General features: G+C 57.2%; 1 protein-coding gene and 1 long non-coding RNA gene across 19 annotated transcripts; one reads left to right on the plus strand and one right to left on the minus strand.

Moving 5' to 3' along the window:
- The first annotated feature begins 1,677 nt into the window (after nucleotides 1-1,677).
- CACNB3 (calcium voltage-gated channel auxiliary subunit beta 3) lies at nucleotides 1,678-16,770 on the plus strand. Of its 18 annotated transcripts, none has more exons than XR_012420207.1 (15): nucleotides 6,034-6,485; nucleotides 7,147-7,213; nucleotides 7,329-7,455; nucleotides 11,158-11,280; nucleotides 11,495-11,617; nucleotides 12,079-12,194; nucleotides 12,499-12,563; nucleotides 12,780-12,799; nucleotides 12,995-13,075; nucleotides 13,267-13,325; nucleotides 13,492-13,601; nucleotides 14,088-14,362; nucleotides 14,585-14,680; nucleotides 14,800-14,949; nucleotides 15,415-16,770. XR_012420207.1 is itself a non-coding variant. In XM_065524136.1 (15 exons), exons 3-15 carry the CDS (start codon nucleotides 7,402-7,404, stop codon nucleotides 15,727-15,729), a joined length of 1,464 nt encoding a protein of 487 aa, XP_065380208.1. In that variant the 5' UTR covers nucleotides 6,034-6,485; nucleotides 7,147-7,213; nucleotides 7,329-7,401; the 3' UTR covers nucleotides 15,730-16,770. The 18 variants fall into 18 exon arrangements, 13 of the variants coding, with proteins under 13 accessions (XP_045221097.1, XP_073862871.1, XP_073862866.1 ...); XM_065524136.1 differs by having other exon boundaries at nucleotides 14,211-14,362; XM_065524138.1 differs by having other exon boundaries at nucleotides 7,338-7,455; nucleotides 14,211-14,362.
- On the minus strand, nucleotides 3,856-6,132 carry LOC123567508 (uncharacterized). The gene is made up of 2 exons (XR_006690473.2): nucleotides 6,054-6,132; nucleotides 3,856-4,420 (listed from the first exon to the last, which is right to left on the minus strand). It is a non-coding gene; the product is annotated as an uncharacterized lncRNA (long non-coding RNA).
- Nucleotides 16,771-16,799: the final 29 nt, after the last annotated feature.

The raw sequence follows: 16,799 nt of genomic DNA on the forward strand, positions 1-16,799 counted from the left end.
GGAGAAGGAATTGATATTTCTATTTCAAAGTGGAAGGTGGGCCGGGGACCGTGGCTCACGCCTGTAATCCCAGCACTTTGGGAGGCTGAGGCCGGCGGATCACTTGAGGTCAAGAGTTGGAGACCAGGCCGGGCGCGGTGGCTCAAGCCTGTAATCCCAGCACTTTGGGAGGCCGAGACGGGTGGATCACGAGGTCAGGAGATCGAGACCATCCTGGCTAACATGGTGAAACCCCGTCTCTACTAAAAAATACAAAAAACTAGCCGGGCGATGTGGCGGACGCCTGTAGTCCCAGCTACTCGGGAGGCTGAGGCAGGAGAATGGCGTGAACCCGGGAGGCGGAGCTTGCAGTGAGCTGAGATCCGGCCACTGCACTCCAGCCTGGGCGACAGAGCAAGACTCCGTCTCAAAAAAAAAAAAAGAGTTGGAGACCAGCCTGGCCAACATGGTGAAACCTCGTCTCTACCAAAAATACAATAATTAGCCAGGCATGGTGGCGCGCCTGTAGCCCCAGCTACTCGGGGGGAGAATCGCTTGAACCCGGGAGGAAGAGGTTGCTGTGGGCCAAGGATCGTCACTGCACTCCAGCCTAGGCGACAGAGTGAGACTCCATCTCAAAAATAAATAAATAAAAATAAAGTGGAAGGTGGAGAGATGCTTTCTAGGCTATAGGTTCAGGCAGAGAATGTGGAGGGAGGGAAGGAGAGAAGGAGCGGGAAGCCAGGGACAACTGCTTGCCTGGACCAACATCCCCTGTCCCCGCACCTCCCTTCTCCTATGGAAACTTAAGCTGCCGCAGGGCCCAGAGGAGCTAGTCCATTAGCTGTGGTCAGCAGGGGAGTGTAGGTGGGGAGGGCCCTCTCTCCCTCCAGGTCTTCTTGCCAAATGAAAGGCAAAGCGTTTGCTCACTCTACTAGAGTCAAAAAAACAAAACAAAACAAAACAAAGCAAAACCATAAAAACCTCCACACACATTTTTAACACACACACATAACCTCTTTCTCTCCTCTGAATGGCCGAAGCTGAGCAACTTGGGGATGGGTGGGTGGTAGGGGCTCCGTGATCCACTAGACTAGACTACAGAGGGAATGGGGGAGAAGGTGCCTTCCCAAAGCACTTTCCAGGTTAAATCCAGCCTCGGGAGGAGCCGGGAGTGGAGAGAGAATTTACTCTCCCCCAACTTAGCTCCCTCAGAAATGGGGGCAAGTGGAGGGTCAGCTGAGCAGAGAGGAACAATCTCCCGAGATCCCAGGGATGGGAGCATTGAGGGGAGGGGTCCCGAGAACTCCCAGGGGAAGTGGGTTAAAAGAAGGGCCGGGAAGAAGGGTGCGACGCCCTCCACTGGAAAGGGGAGAGAGTTCTAGTTAATGCTGAGGGGAAGTTGGGGACCTGGGTTAGCGTGTGTCTGTCTCCATGAAGGGGGTCCGTCTCTCCCCGCCCCAGGTGCAGTCTTTGGTCTGGAAAAGGGTCCAGCATGGGGGCGCTGGGGATGTGAAGGGACCAATGAGCGGTCTGTCCGCTCAGAAGGGTCCAGAGAGAGAGCCAACTGGGACTACACCCCCGCTCCCCCTTCCCCCGCCAGAACTTGGGCTTGTCCTGTTTGACGCACCCGCAGAAAGGGGCGGGAGGGGTACTGACCCGAGGAGCGGTCCCGCGACTCTGTACTCCCTGCTGCCCAGTCCCGGCCAGGACGCTGCCCGGCTTAGTTGGGGAGCCCCTCGACACCAGGATGGAGGTAGGGACGGGCTAGGGTCCCGGAGGGGCACGGGTGTCTCGAAGGTGCCCTACGGGGTGGGGATAAGTAGAAGGCAGCCTGGGGTCTCCTACTGGGGGTCTCGAGATGGGACTGCAGTTCCTGTTGAAAGGAGGGGAAGAGGGGTTCGTCCTGGGCTTGGGCGGTGTCTGGATCCGGGGTGCGTCCCCCCTGCTCTGGCCCGAGCAGCGCCGCCTGCTGGCAGGGCCGGACCCCGCGGCCCCGGGACCCGACTCCAGGCGGTGCCGCCACCTGGAGGGCGCGTGCAGCCGCCGGGCCAGCGAGCCCAGGGCGCTGCAGCCGGTCGAGAGGGAGCCGCGTCGCTTCGCCTTGACCTTCCCCTTCGAGGAGCTGAGACCCGCGGCACCAGAACCCGGGAGTGAGACAGAGAGGCGAGACAGCAGAGACTCCGCGGGCGCGGGGCGATCCCAGCTGGGCTGTCTCCACAGGGATGCCGATCCCGCTGGAGACACAGGGCCGAGCCAGAGAGGGGTAGATGGGCGCCTTGACGCTTGGGCAGGCGAGCCGAGCACCAGCACTCTTGCTTTTCGGTCCTTTTCCCCGCCGAGGTCGGGGTCGCAGTCGCCGCCGGGGGATGCGCGCCCAGCGCGCAGAGCAGGGCCGGGAGGAAGCAGAAGCTTCCGCCAAGAGCTCAGGTGCTGGGGCAGCCCTGGAGCTGTTCCTGCCCTTCTGCTTGCGGCGGCGGAAGCCCCAGAGTCCCTACCCTTTCTCGGGAGGACTTTAGGGAAGAAGCAGAGGGGCAGGGGAAGCTGAGGAGCGAGGGTGCGACGTGGGGATGGAAGGACAGTGGGAGGCACACGGAAAAACAGAACGGGGACCTTAGGAGAGACGGAAGTGGCGAGAGAGGCTGGGCTGAAAGTCGGGGAGAGCCAGAGACTGACAGAGGCGGTGAGAAAGGAAGGGAGAGGGAGGGAGGGAGGAGGGAGGAGAAAGAGGGAGGGAACCAGGAGAGAGGGAAGGGAGCAGGCGGCGGAGCCGGGCGGGCGTGGGGCGAGGCCAGGCGTGCAGGCGGGAGCAGCGTGCAGAGCAGCGGCCGGGTTCTGCTCCCGCCTCGGAGCCCCTGGCCCGGGGGAGGAGGAGAGGCCGCTAGCCTGGTCTATGTCTTTTTCTGACTCCAGTGCAACCTTCCTGCTGAACGAGGTAACCGTGGTGGGGGGAGGGGGTCGGGGGAGGGGGGGTTCCCCACTGGATGGGAGGAGAGCTCCGCTCCAAGCTAGGAAGGGGGCACGCGTTTGGGTGAGACTGCACCGATAGGGAGGGAGGGAAACCGGACGAAGTGAAACCAGGGGTGGAAGAGGCACCGGGTTAGAGAGGAGGGAGCGGCCAGAGCTGGCAGCTTCCTAGTACTGGGATTGGATGGGAGGAGAGGACTGACCGGGAAGCCAGAAAAAAGGGGCTAGATTACAAGAAGGGCTCTGCCAAGCTCCCCTAGTGCCTGTCCCCGAGTTCCCTGGCAGCCTAGCAGCCAGAATGGTAGGGGCCTCTATCTGGTCCAGATCTTAAAAACTGCTGGAGAGGCCGGGCGCGGTGGCTCAAGCCTGTAATCCCAGCACTTTGGGAGGCCGAGGCGGGTGGATCACGAGGTCAGGAGATCGAGACTATCCTGGCTAACATGGTGAAACCCCGTCTCTACTAAAAATACAAAAAACTAGCCGGGCGTGGTGGCGGGCGCCTGTAGTCTCAGATACTTGGGAGGCTGAGGCGGGAGAATGGCGTGAACCCGGGAGGCGGAGCTTGCAGTGAGCCGAGATCACGCCACTGCACTCCAGCCTGGGAGACACAGCGAGACTCCGTCTCAAAAAAAAAAAAAAAAAAAAAAACTGCTGGAGAGGAGTCTTTAAGTCTTCCCAGAAGGCCTAGCTTCTGCCTCAGTTTCCCCATTCAGTGCCCAGGGACAGGGATCTGCCCAGCTTCCTGGTGCACTTACAGGAGAAGCTAGAATATATTCTGAAACCTCCCAAGAACTCCAGCTCCCAAACCTGATTATTCAGGGTTTTTCTCTTATGTCTTGCTTCCATGACTTGGGTACCTGCCAGCTGCCAGTCTAACAACTCTCTCCTAGAAAGAATCAGCAGGAGGAGCCTCTCCCCTGATCCTTTATTGCCCTCAGCTCTCTCCCTTTATGCCCAGCCATGAAAAAGAAAAGAGGTTAGGGCTACATGGATACTGACAGGCACATGTCGTGTCACAGGACAAGAAGTCACCAAGTTGGCATTACAACTGGAGTAGGCAGGTGTGGGTGAGATGAGAAAGGAAAGGGGCATTGGGTAGCAACCCAGAGATATGAGGAGAAGGAGGGAAGTTCTGAAGCTCCTGCAGGACCCAGGGGAAGGGCCAGGTATGAGGAACTTGAATCCATCTCCTGGGGATGGTTGGCATGGCAACACATGCCTCAGGAGCAGACTTAGACAACCTTGTCGCAGATTACAAGGAGTGTGAGGAAGGAGTGCTGCCCATGGCAGATCCGCTGTTACCTACAGCCCCAGGACCTTCTGTGGGTGGGAGAGTCCCAAAAGGAGAGGCCAAGAGAGTGGATGCAGGGATGGGAAGAGAAGCAGCTGCCTCCACCACTGCTTTCTTCATTAGAACCATCTCCCAGGAGAAAAGCACCTTGAGGGTCTTACTCTCCGACACCTCTCTCGGCCCCTGAAAGACAGAAGGAATTGAAAAGGATGAAAGAGGGGGATACAAGGAATACTGAGTAACTGGGTGAGGGCACAAAAGTGGGCAGTGTCGGAACTTCCAATACGAATCCAGTATATGACCAAACCCCAATTGGTGCTGGACTCAGGAGAGGCAACTGTGAAAGCTGACTGCCTCCCCCAATAGCGACGTCCCTTCAGCCACAGGGGCTGTAACAAAGTTGTTTGTCAAACCCAGCATGAGGAAGGTGCTGGGCAGGGCTGCTCTGGGCCACCCACAGTAGACAGACTAAAGATGTCAGTCTGAAGATGAAGCCTCTTCTTTTTCTTGCTAAGATAACACCGATAAGTGACCCAGGTGGGAAGCCACTTGGTTTGGGTGGGCTTTCTCTCTCCCATGCACAGTGCCTTCTACCACAGATCTTATTAAGCTATGTCAGAGTTTTGGATGTCTGATTCTCCTCAAGCCTAGGAGGGATGAGCAGATTGCTGAACTCCCGGGTGTGAGAAATTGGGAAAGGAAAAGGACTGAGCTCAGGGCCAAGGGCATGGGCACCAGGAGGCCTCCAAGTGTACCCCTGTCTATGGACGTCCTCCTTGTGGGGCACAAAGGTAGGCAGTCAAAAATCAAAGAAGGAATTTTGCTCAGGAGATGAAAAAAGGAGAGAGCTCAAATGGGTGGATCTTTGGGGAAAGTTTCCTCAATATAAGGGCTGCGGCTCTCTTACCTCAAATCTCAGTGTTCCTGTGAAGGAGACTGAGTGGTGCAGAGTGGTACAAGCCCTTCTGCTGAGGGGAGAATCTGGCCTTACCCTAGTGACTCTGAGGAGACTGGCCCTTTCCTCTCCTAACCCCAGTGTAGCCAGGATCCCACCCACAACTATCCCCTACCACCACCCTCTGGTTTCTCTCCCCTCCCTTTAGGCTCACCTAAAATAGCCCCTTTCTGACCCAGTTCCCACGGATGCCTTGGCACTGTCTGGCACGATCCTTGGCAGGGAAGTGGGGAACGGAACCCCCATCCTGGCCGGACTAAGACGAAATCTATCTGTGCAACAGGTGTGGGGAGGCCTATCCAGCTCACGGAAAGTTCCTCCCTTCTCAAGGGCTAGGCAACACCGCCTTTGCCGCAGCGTTCCCGTACTGAGGGGGCCGGGCACCTGTTGGGGCAGGAGTTGCCGTCCTGGCATTAGCCTGGGGGCACTAAGCCCATTCCTCCCCGGGACTACTGCGGGGTCTGCTTCGGAGCCTCCGGGACGCACGGGCCCAGACCCGCACTGCTGTCGCCTGGGACCCCTCCCCCGTCTGCCGCTTGTTCCCGCGCCTCTTCTGTCTCCCAGGGTCTCCCCATTTTCCTGTCCTCTCCGTCCTCCCTCTGCCTCTCTCTCTCCGGCTTCCTCGACACCTGCGCCCTCTCCAGTCTCCGCCCGGGTCGCGTCTTCCTCGCGGTCTCAGCGCCCCCTCCCTCCCCCGCCGCAGCCCTTTGTTTCCCGGCGGAGTAGTTCCTGGGTTGCCGAGCGTCTCTGTCTCCGCATCTCTCCTCGCCCCGCCTCCTCCCTGCCTGGATCCGCCCCGCCCGCAGCCTCTCCTCCCCTTCCTCCCAGCCGCCAAGGCCCCGTAGGTGCTCCGGGACCCACCTTCCACCCAGCACGGGTCCGTTCCCCTCTCCGGGCCTGGCCCGGGCTCCCCGGTGGCCGCCGCCCCCTCGCCGCCCCCGCCTTCTCCCAGGGAGGGGGTCAGGTGGGCGGGCACTATTGTTGTAGGAGCGGGCGCCAGATTCCTCAGCCGCGCTCGGGGTGGGACCGGCTGGGTTTGGGGGGGTGGGGTGGGGGGAGCGGTGATTTGAGCTCCGAGCAGCTGGTCTTCGCGGCTCGCTCCCTCCTTCGCGCTCTCTCGCTCCCCGCCGCCGCCCGCAGGGCTGCGGGGCTCCGTGGCATCTCCCGGGCGCGGCCCGCAGTCCTCGCCCCTGCCTCCGGGCCGCTCCCGCCCCCGGCGCCGCTCGCTTCCCCCACCCGGACTCCCCCATGTATGACGACTCCTACGTGCCCGGGTTTGAGGACTCGGAGGCGGTGAGTGCCCACGGTGAGGGTGGGGGCGGGGAAGTTGGGGTGACACCTCCTCTCCCTTCAACCCTTCCCCCAGTTCAGGACTTTGAAAAACGCCTCAGTGGCAGGGCAGTGTGTGTAGGGGGGCGCTCTAAAAACGTGGGGAGATGGATTTTCATGCCAAGCGCTCCCCAGCGACCCAGACTCAGACCCTGGGGCATCGGGTGTGTGCAGAGAGGGGGCAGTATAGGGGAAGGGCTCAAGCAGGTGGCTCCACGGCCCAGGAAAGAGGGGTGGGAGGAGGCAGGGCTGGAGGCCGAGGGCACAGAGGCTCTGGAGAGGGAACACGCCATGTCTGGAGTTCCAAATTCTGGATTTCTGGGGTCTGAACACAACAGCTAGGAGAGCCGCCGAGGTAGTTGGGGAGGCAGACATTCCGGACCTCTTGTGCCTCAAGCAAACAACACATTAGGGAGCTGAGAGGACACCAGGGAGCCAGGGACCAGCCTCTTTAGACAGAGGGATCCTAAAACTTGAGGAGCTCCATTATTCCCTTCTACCCCCTCCATCTCTGCGCACTGCCTCATCTCCTCACCCTTTCTCTAGCCCAGTTTCCCTCTCAGGCTGAAACCTGGGCACCCAGCACATGGGTAGGCCAGGTGACTGAGCCCCATCCATTCCACAGCCCCCTGCTGAGGCTTCCTCTGAGCAGCGGGCATCCTGAGCTCTTGCCCAGCATGGAGGGCCTGGAGGTGAGGCCAGAGGAGCTGAGGGCCTGGGGATGGAGAGGATGCGCTTTGCTCAGAGAAACAGGCAACCAATAAATATTTAATTCTCCTCTTTGCTTTTATCTCCTGACCCACTGAGACAAATCAGCTCATTAAGCAGTGATTCCCGGAGCTCAGACAGCAGGGAGAGTGCCTGGAAAGATGGGGCAAGAATGCGGAGCAGCTTCTCAGACCCTTGGAGCTGCCAACTTTCCCTCAAATGTCCTGTAAGAAGGCCTCCTTAGGAGTGGACCAATAGATGGCTTGGAAGGGGTCCCGATAGGATGGAGCACCCCTGGGTCGGAAAGAGGAGTATGTTCCAGTCTTCTCCCATCACTTGCTGCCAGGCCCAGGATAGATGAGTGCTGATGCTCAGAATAGGCAACTGTCCTTTTCTGGGACTGGGCTCCTTCTGGGCCCAATTTTCCATGGGGCCTCTGGGGTAATTACATTGCTGCTAGAGCAGATCATTTTCAAGGCTCTGGTGGACACCTCTTTCTGACAGTTGAAGGGACAGCTGGTATAGCCCAGGGTGCCAAGGTGAGCTTGAGAACAAACCTCTCTGTGGGGCTGGAGGGCCCTAGGAGGTTCTTCCCATCCCTGGTGAGAAGGCAAGGGCTATTGCAAGGAACAGACTGACATGTGGATGGTGTTGGAGGACAGCCTGCTGACCCATTGCTCCCTCCCATCGCTCTCTGGCTCCTGATCACCCTCCCCCACCTCCCTTTCTCTTGCCTGGCTCCTTGCTCTCCCTGAGGCCCCCTCTGAAGCAGTAGGAGGGAGATCAGGCTCTAAATAAATCCAACGGCTCATCTCCCTCCTCTCCTTCCCCCGTGCCAGGCAAGAGAGGAGCTGCAGCCTGCCCACACACTCACTAGGCAAGGGGGGCACCACCAGGGCACTGTGCCAACTCCTGGCAGCTCCAAAGTACTGACACTCTGGCTCTTTTGGCATAGCAGGGTACAGGAAAGGTAAGACCCTAGATCATGCCTGGCAGGGCAGCCCTGGCCTCCCGAAGTAATACCGGAGCACGAGAGATAAGTTAGCCTGGAGGACTTGGAAGTAATGGAGAGGGGCTTCCATTCTGAGCACAACTCATTAATTATTTAGGGAGAGACGGCCGGGCGCGGTGGCTCAAGCCTGTAATCCCAGCACTTTGGGAGGCCGAGGCGGGCGGATCACAAGGTCAGGAGATCGAGACCACAGTGAAACCCCGTCTCTACTAAAAATACAAAAAATTAGCCGGGCGCGGTGGCGGGCGCCTGTAGTCCCAGCTACTCAGGAGGCTGAGGCAGGAGAATGGCGGGAACCCGGGAGGCGGAGCTTGCAGTGAGCCGAGATCGCGCCACTGCACTCCAGCCTGGGCAACAGCGTGAGACTCCGTCTCAAAAAAAAAAAAAAAAAATTATTTAGGGAGAGATCCTGTGATTCCCATCCCAGGGTGAGAGGTCAGGTAACCCCAGATGCCCCAGGCGTTATTACTACTAAATTAGGCCGCAAGGTGGCTCAGGCCTGTAATCCCAGCGCTTTGGGTGGCCAAGCCGGGCGGATCACTTGAGGTCAGGAGTTGGAAACCAGCCTGGCCAATATGGTGAAAGCCCGTGTCTCCTAAAAATACAGAAATTAGCCTAGCATGGTGGCGCATGCCTGTAGTCCCAACCACTCAGGAGGCTGGGGCAGGAGAAATGCTTGAATCCTGGAGGCAGAGGTTGCAGTGAGCCAACATCACGCCATTACACTCCAGCCTGGGCATCACAGTAAGACTCCGTCTCAAAAAAAAAAATTACTAAATTAAACCAGGCACAGAGACTCATGCCTATAATCTCAGTGCTTTGCGAGGCTAAGGTAGGAAGATGGCTTAAGCCCAGGAGTTTGAGACCAGCCTAGGCAAAATAGCAAGATCCTGTCTCTACAAAAAACTAGTAGGCATGGTAGTGCACGCCTGTAGTCCTAGCTACTCAGGAGTCAAGAGGATCGCTCGAGCCCAGGAGTTCAAGGCTGCAGTGAGCCACGATTGTGCCACTGCACTCCAGCCTGGGCGACAGAGCAAGACCTGTCTCTAAGTAAATAAATAAAATAATAAAAATAAAGATTACTAAATTGGGCTGAGAGTCTGGAGCGCAGGCAGAAAAGGTCAGACTCCTCTTTTAGCATGGTGCTGAGCTTCTGGGAGGTACCCGATGTATCTGTACCAAAGTGAGTGGTCATCTGTCTTGCCTTCTGCCTCCCAGCCTATTGGCCCCTGTCTGGTCGCTTCAGATACTAACATCCCACAGAGGTTTCTCTTGTGTCTTAAGACCCCTAGGAAGGAAGTCCCTCACCCTGTGCCAAGATTATTTCTGGGGTTCAACCCCCACTTTTCCTGCTGCCATCCAGCCTCATTTTGTTCTCAAGAGAGATGAGGAACAGCGGGCAGACTCTACTCTTCTGTAAAACGAAAGAACCTTCCCCCTTGTGCTATCTTCAGGCCTTTGGTGTACTATAGACACTGTCTTTAGCCTAAGACTCGAGAGCCTGGGCTGACCCCCAGCTGAACAGCCCTCTTGCTCAAGGCAGGGTGGGGGTAGAGGGCACAGCGGACAGCAGGTGTGTGATTTTGCCTTCTCCTCTGAGAGTCTGGCCTCTGCTGCCTTCTGTAGGTGGTCGTGCCCAGTGAGCTTGAGAGAATATTCCTCCACCCAAGGACATTCTAAAGCCCCTTCCCCTATACACACACACACTCCTGCATGAACCCCTTATTTAGGCTTATCCCTTCTCTCTGCCACTGGCATCTCAGAATCGTGGGAAGTATCACTTGAGGCTTCTCCCCACAGAGAGGGAATACTGAGGCAGGAAACGAAAGACTCTTTCCGTAGGCAGAGGAGGAAACCCAGACATCCTAACCTCTGGGCTCTTGTCTCGAAGTCCAGCATCCCTTACTCATTTGTGCCTCTCCCTCATGGCCTTGAAGCTGAGCTCTGTGACCCTCAAATGCACCCTCATTGCCTATGACCTTTCCTATGGGCAGGACTCAGAGACTCTCCTTGCTCATGTTACCCACTCCCCACATCCCCAGGGTCCTGCTCCATAGCTGAGTTGCCTGGTACTAGCATAGCCTTCTTCTAGGGCCAGTGTCCCCTGGGCCTGGGAAAGGACTGGGGAGATGTAGGCCAAGTGGTAGGCATGGCCCAGCCTCACCTGCATCCAGGGAGACAGCTTTGTGTTCTTCTCGGTCTGTGTCTTGTTTGCTGCCTATATCTGGCCAGTTGCCCCAGCAGGTGTGGGAGGAAGAAAAGTAGGGGGTGGGGAGAGCAAAGGGGAGGTAACTTCTAGGAGTTGGCAGCTTTGTGTCCTCCTCTTCACCCTGGAAGGGTAAGGGCTCACCATTTGAGAGCCTTCAGAGCCTTGTTGGAGTAGGGAAAGTAGGATCTTAGGGGGCAGATGGCTGGATCCCCACACTCAGGACTGGTGCTGTGCCAACCAGCGTCTCTTGACTGTTACTGCTGGCTGGACTCCTGCCAGGCATCTTAAAGGGATGATGTCCAGGCTGCTTTGCAGGCTGCTGTGAACAAGAGGGCTGGGTCTCCTGGATCCAGAATCATCTCTAATACATCATCTTCAGCACTCCTCCCTTCCCTCAGCTCAGAGGACATGTTAGAGGGGAGAAAAGGGAGGAAAGAGAGAAGTGAAGGCTCTATTCAAAGCTGTAGTATTAATAGGCTTGGGGGAGGAGGGGCCCAGATCTTTGCACCTATAGATGGGGCCAGGTTTCCTGTAGCCTCAGAGGCACCGGGGCCCTTCTCAGGGGATAGGAGGGGCCATAGGGACCCAGCCACCCCCTTGGAGATGGAGAAACGGGGCAATAGAGGCAACACTGTAAGGTGAGGAGGGTGCCTCCATAGCGTCCTTCACGCCGGAGCCTGGGAGTCACAGCCTGTTTCCCAACCCAGGGTTCAGCTGACTCCTACACCAGCCGCCCATCTCTGGACTCAGACGTCTCCTTGGAGGAGGACCGGGAAAGTGCCCGGCGTGAAGTAGAGAGCCAGGCTCAGCAGCAGCTCGAAAGGGCCAAGGTATACTTTCTGGGCATGGGGCAAGACAGGAGGCCAAACTAGGTGGAAACCTGCACTTGGTCCTAAGTCCCAAGGTTTCCTTGGGCAGGATGTCCTTGAGTGTGAGAGGGTGCATGTGAGGGGCAGAGGCCACGACCTTCTGCTGTTGGGGCACTGAAGCTGGAAGGGGTGCTCCGAGGCTTCTCTCACTTGCACTAATGGCCAAATTCTCCAGCACAAACCTGTGGCATTTGCGGTGAGGACCAATGTCAGCTACTGTGGCGTACTGGATGAGGAGTGCCCCGTCCAGGGCTCTGGAGTCAACTTTGAGGCCAAAGATTTTCTGCACATTAAAGAGGTGACCGACCCCCGTGCTCTAACACTTCTAAGCCTCTGACACTTCATTTTCTTGCTCTTGCCCCAGATCCCAATGCTTCTTACTTCAGTCCTCAGTCTAATTCCCCAAGCTAATCAGCTCTTCTCCTTAACACACACCTGTCCACCCCTCATATCTAAGACCTCATCCCCAGGGTCTCCATCCTTCTGAGACCTGGCTTGGGCCTCAGTCTCCATGTCCATCAAGTGAGCAGTTAGATTAGCTGCCTCCGAGGTCCCCTATGACAGCTGCAGTGCCTCACTCAGAAATCCTGGGTGGCCCGAACTTGGCTGCCCTTTCCCCTGGCCCCTTCTGCCCACCGCCCCTTGCATTGCATTCCTTAGACCAGCTCAGTGACTGCCTCGCTGGCTTCTTCACATTGAAGAACCAGGACTTGGGCAGGGCGCTCCTCTCACCACCCTTCCTGCTCCACCCACCCCCAGAAGTACAGCAATGACTGGTGGATCGGGCGGCTAGTGAAAGAGGGCGGGGACATCGCTTTCATCCCCAGCCCCCAGCGCCTGGAGAGCATCCGGCTCAAACAGGAGCAGAAGGCCAGGTGAGAGTTGGGCTGTGACTCAGTAAACACACCCCAAACACTTGAACTGTACCCACAGGACACATCGTCATGCATGCCACACACATGCATATCCCCCTGAAATACACATGCACACATGCCCGGCTCTACACACTCACACTAAACAAATCTACAAACACACACACGAATGCACACATATTGCGTGTACACCTGTCTCACTAGATAAAGCATATGGAAATGTGTACAATTATTAAATAATGCATAGAACATATGTACACAAAGACACATTCTTCTCTACCTCTCTCTCGCCTCCCTTTCTTCTCAGGAGATCCGGGAACCCTTCCAGCCTGAGTGACATTGGCAACCGACGCTCCCCTCCACCATCTCTAGGTAGCCTCCCCTCAACCCACCCATTTTGGGTAGGTGGGTAGCTAAGACACAGGGAAAGGGGGGATTCTGCCCAAGTGAACTGTGTGGGAAGGGGTTTTGTGGAGGGATCAGAAGGGGTGGGGAGAAGCCAGTATCTCCCTGGGGATGGGGATACCGTGCCCCCAGGGACCTTTCCCCCTTCACCAACTTTAATCTTGTATTTCCTTTTCCGAAAAGCCAAGCAGAAGCAAAAGCAGGTAAGTCAAGGAAGGGACCTGGGCTGGGGGGGATCATGGCTTATGGCTCTGGGGACAGTGTTCTAGGCAGTCATTGTTGGAGGGCAGAACAGAGAAGGGAGGGAGCCCAGAACCTCTGGATCTGCCTTGACACCAACCAGGCATGAGACAGGCACTAGGGCCATGGTTTCTACTGACCTCATGTCCATTCTGCAGGCGGAACATGTTCCCCCATATGACGTGGTGCCCTCCATGCGGCCTGTGGTGTTGGTCGGACCCTCTCTGAAAGGTTATGAGGTGAGGGAAGGTCCTTGACCCCAAAGAGTCACCTCTACCAAGCCTGCCACAGGAAGTCCCTAGGGGAAGTGGAAGGGGTCTATCTCCTCCCTCCAGGGTCTGTATGTGGAGGACGTCGACTCTGGGGCCATGCATGGGGAGGCTGCCTCTCTCCAAAAGGGCCCTTCATCAGTGCCATGCCCTCCCACCAGGTCACAGACATGATGCAGAAGGCTCTCTTTGACTTCCTCAAACACAGATTTGATGGCAGGTAAGCTGCCCTGGCCTGAGGTGGCCTGAGAACCAAGGAGAAGCTCATGGCCTACTTCCAGATGCTGTAGCAAGTCTTCTCTAAGGGAAGAGTTAGTGGGAGCTGGGTAAGGAGAGGCTGAGGCACAGGTTTAGAAGCTAGTTGGGATTCTCCACTCCCACCCCAGGATCTCCATCACTCGAGTCACAGCCGACCTCTCCCTGGCAAAGCGATCTGTGCTCAACAATCCTGGCAAGAGGACCATCATTGAGCGCTCCTCTGCCCGCTCTAGCATCGGTGAGAAGTCCCCGCCACCTGCTTCTGTGCCCACTCAAGCACCAGTGAGAACCTTCTTCCTCCCTTTTCTTTCTTTTTTTTTTTTTTTTTTTTTTTTTGAGATGGAGTCTCACTCTGTCGCTCAGGCTGGAGTGCAGTGGTGAGATCTCGGCTCACTGCAACCTCCACCTTCTGGGTTCAAGCAATCTTCCCACCTCAGCCTCCTGAGTAGCTGGGACTACAGGTGCCCACCACCATGCCTGGCTAATTTTTGCATTTTTAGTAGACACAGGGTTTGGCCAGGCTGATCTCAAACTCCTGACCTCAAGTAATTGGCCCACCTTGGCCTCCCAAAATGCTGAGATTGCAGGCATGAGCCACCATGCCTGGCCCCTCCTCCTTTTCTCTTCCTTGCCTCCTTGTCTTTCTGCCCAACTCCTCTACCTGCCCCCAGGATTGGCAAGAACACACCCCTCCTCCTCAATCCCCATTCCTCTGCCTGCCCAGGCTTCGATGAATGCCCTTTCTCTCCAATTCCTTCCTGTCCACCATTTGGGAGCCCTCAAAGTCTGCTGGAGTGAGCAGTGGGGCAGAGCTCCTGGTGACCACTGCTGCTGCCTCCCTCCATAGCGGAAGTGCAGAGTGAGATCGAGCGCATATTTGAGCTGGCCAAATCCCTGCAGCTAGTAGTGTTGGACGCTGACACCATCAACCACCCAGCACAGCTGGCCAAGACCTCGCTGGCCCCCATCATCGTTTTTGTCAAAGTGTCCTCACCAAAGGTAAGTCAGCTGGGGTCATGGAGGAGGCCCACAGGGCTACCCTACTAGAATGTGGCACGACTCTACTTGGTCCCTGCTTGGCACCTGAGTTCCCTTTTCCTGCTGCCCTTAACACGACTCTGAGTCATCCTCACCTGCTACTGATGCCACAAGTGGAGGAAATGCCTAGCTCTACCCAGAGTCCTGAGAGACTCTAGGCCTAGCTCTGCCCTCCCCGCTTAGGTACTCCAGCGTCTCATTCGCTCCCGGGGGAAGTCACAGATGAAGCACCTGACCGTACAGATGATGGCCTACGATAAGCTGGTTCAGTGTCCACCGGTGAGTGCCTGGGTCAGCTGCTTCTGTGCCCACTCCCCCAGGGCCGCGGCAGTGACAGAGATGGGTTGGGGGCTGCTGCTGAGGGGAAACCAATGTTGCACCTTCCTCCCCCTCCTCAGGAGTCATTTGATGTGATTCTGGATGAGAACCAGCTGGAGGATGCCTGTGAGCACCTGGCCGAGTACCTGGAGGTTTACTGGCGGGCTACGCACCACCCAGCCCCTGGCCCTGGACTTCTGGGTCCTCCCAGTGTCATCCCCGGACTTCAGGTAACCATTTCCAGTGGGCAGAGATGCTCAAGCTAAGCCAGCCAAAGCACTGCCTGCCCCTCCCTGCTCAGAGGACTGTCCTTGGCCTCCAGTTCAGCATGCCAAAGGATTGTAGAACTCTCAGCTCTGCTGTGCAGAGCTAGTGCAGACGGGCAAAGGAGCTTCCTGAGGAGAGAGGGAATCAATCAATGAGATGGATACATCAGAGATTAGTTTCCTAGGGGTCAAAAGAAACACAATCTCCGAATCTTCTCCCAGGCTGCCTTGAAGGCCGAGCCTGAATTTTGTGGGAGTCGAAGCTTCAGTTTTCTCTCTTGGAAGAGGAAAAATGCTCCAGCATACTTCTTCCTTGCACTGATTCCTGTACCGGGGAATTGAGAGTTGAGGGGGGAAGAATCTCGTACCTCACCGGACGACAAGGTGAGGTCTGTACTGCCTCACTCAGAGCTGTTGTGTGGCCCCCAGAACCAGCAGCTGCTCGGGGAGCGTGGCGAGGAGCACTCCCCCCTCGAGCGGGACAGCTTGATGCCCTCCGATGAGGCCAGCGAGAGCTCCCGCCAAGCCTGGACAGGATCTTCACAGCGTAGCTCCCGCCACCTGGAGGAGGACTATGCGGATGCCTACCAGGACCTGTACCAGCCTCACCGCCAACACACCTCGGGGCTGCCTAGTGCTAACGGGCATGACCCCCAAGACCGGCTTCTAGCCCAGGACTCGGAGCACAACCACAATGACCGGAACTGGCAGCGCAACCGGCCTTGGCCCAAGGATAGCTACTGACAGCCTCCTGCTGCCCTACCCTGGCAGGCACAGGCACAGCTGGCTGGGGGGCCCCACTCCAGGCAGGGTGGCGTTAGACTGGCATTAGGCTGGCATTAGGCTCAGCCCCCAAAACCCCCTGCTCAGCCCCAGCTTCAGGGCTGCCTGTGGTCCCAAGGTTCTGGGAGAAACAGGGGGCCCCCTCACCTCCTGGGCAGTGACCCCTACTAGGCTCCCATTCCAGGTACTAGCTGTGTTCTGTACCCCTGGCACCTTCTTCTTCTCCCACACAGGAAGCTGCCCACTGGGCAGTGCCCTCAAGCCAGGATCCCCTTAGCAGGGGCCTTCCCATCAGACTCAGGGAAGGGATGCCCCATCAAAGTGACAAAAAGGTGGGGTGTGGGCACCATGGCATGAGGAAGAAACAAGGTCCCTGAGCAGGTGCAAGTCCTGACAGTCAAGGGACTGCTTTGGCATCCGAGGGCCTCCAGTCACCTCACTGCCACATATTAGAAATGAGACAATCAAAGCCCCCCCGGGGTGGCACACCTATCCGTCTGCTGGGGTGGGGCATCCACATCCAAGACTGGAGCAGCAGGCTGGCCACACTCGGGCCAGAGAGAGCTCACAGCCGAAGCTCTTGGAGGGAAGGGCTCTCCTCGCTCTGCCAGGAAGCTTCTTAACATGTGACGGGACCAGGGGCCAGGAGCATGGTGAAGCCAAGTGGCAGACGGGAGCTAACCTGGATGGGGGTTTGGGGAAGGAGGGTGTGTGTAGCAGAGAACTTATGGGGGCCTCCTTGCCTTTCTCATTCTTTTGCCCTGCATCCTGTCATTTCTGTTCTTGTCCCTCATACATCCTGGGAGAACCGGGCTCCAGACTTTGTTCCCTGACTCATAGCTGCCGCTTGTTAGGTTAGGGTTAGATGGGGAGAGACAGGGCACAGAGGACCTGTCTCCCTGGCTACTCTCACCTTATGGCTCTAGTGTGTGACCTACAGAGCATGCTCCACAAGCCCCTGCCTCACCTTACTGTCATCACTAATAAACATCATACACAGTCCCTCAGGCTTCTGTTCTGTCTGTGATGCG

This window comes from Macaca fascicularis, chromosome 11, assembly GCF_037993035.2.
Source record: "Macaca fascicularis isolate 582-1 chromosome 11, T2T-MFA8v1.1".
Lineage (NCBI taxonomy): Eukaryota > Metazoa > Chordata > Mammalia > Primates > Cercopithecidae > Macaca > Macaca fascicularis.

Coding starts and splice junctions, on each gene's coding strand:
- CACNB3 (XM_065524136.1), top strand. CDS start 7,402: ATGCGGAGCAGCTTCTCAGACCCTTGGAGCTGCCAACTTTCCCTCAAA. Junction 7,456..11,157: donor AACTTTCCCTCAAATGTCCT/GTAAGAAGGCCT, acceptor TTCCCAACCCAG/GGTTCAGCTGACTCCTACAC. Junction 12,800..12,994: donor CCAAGCAGAAGCAAAAGCAG/GTAAGTCAAGGA, acceptor TCCATTCTGCAG/GCGGAACATGTTCCCCCATA.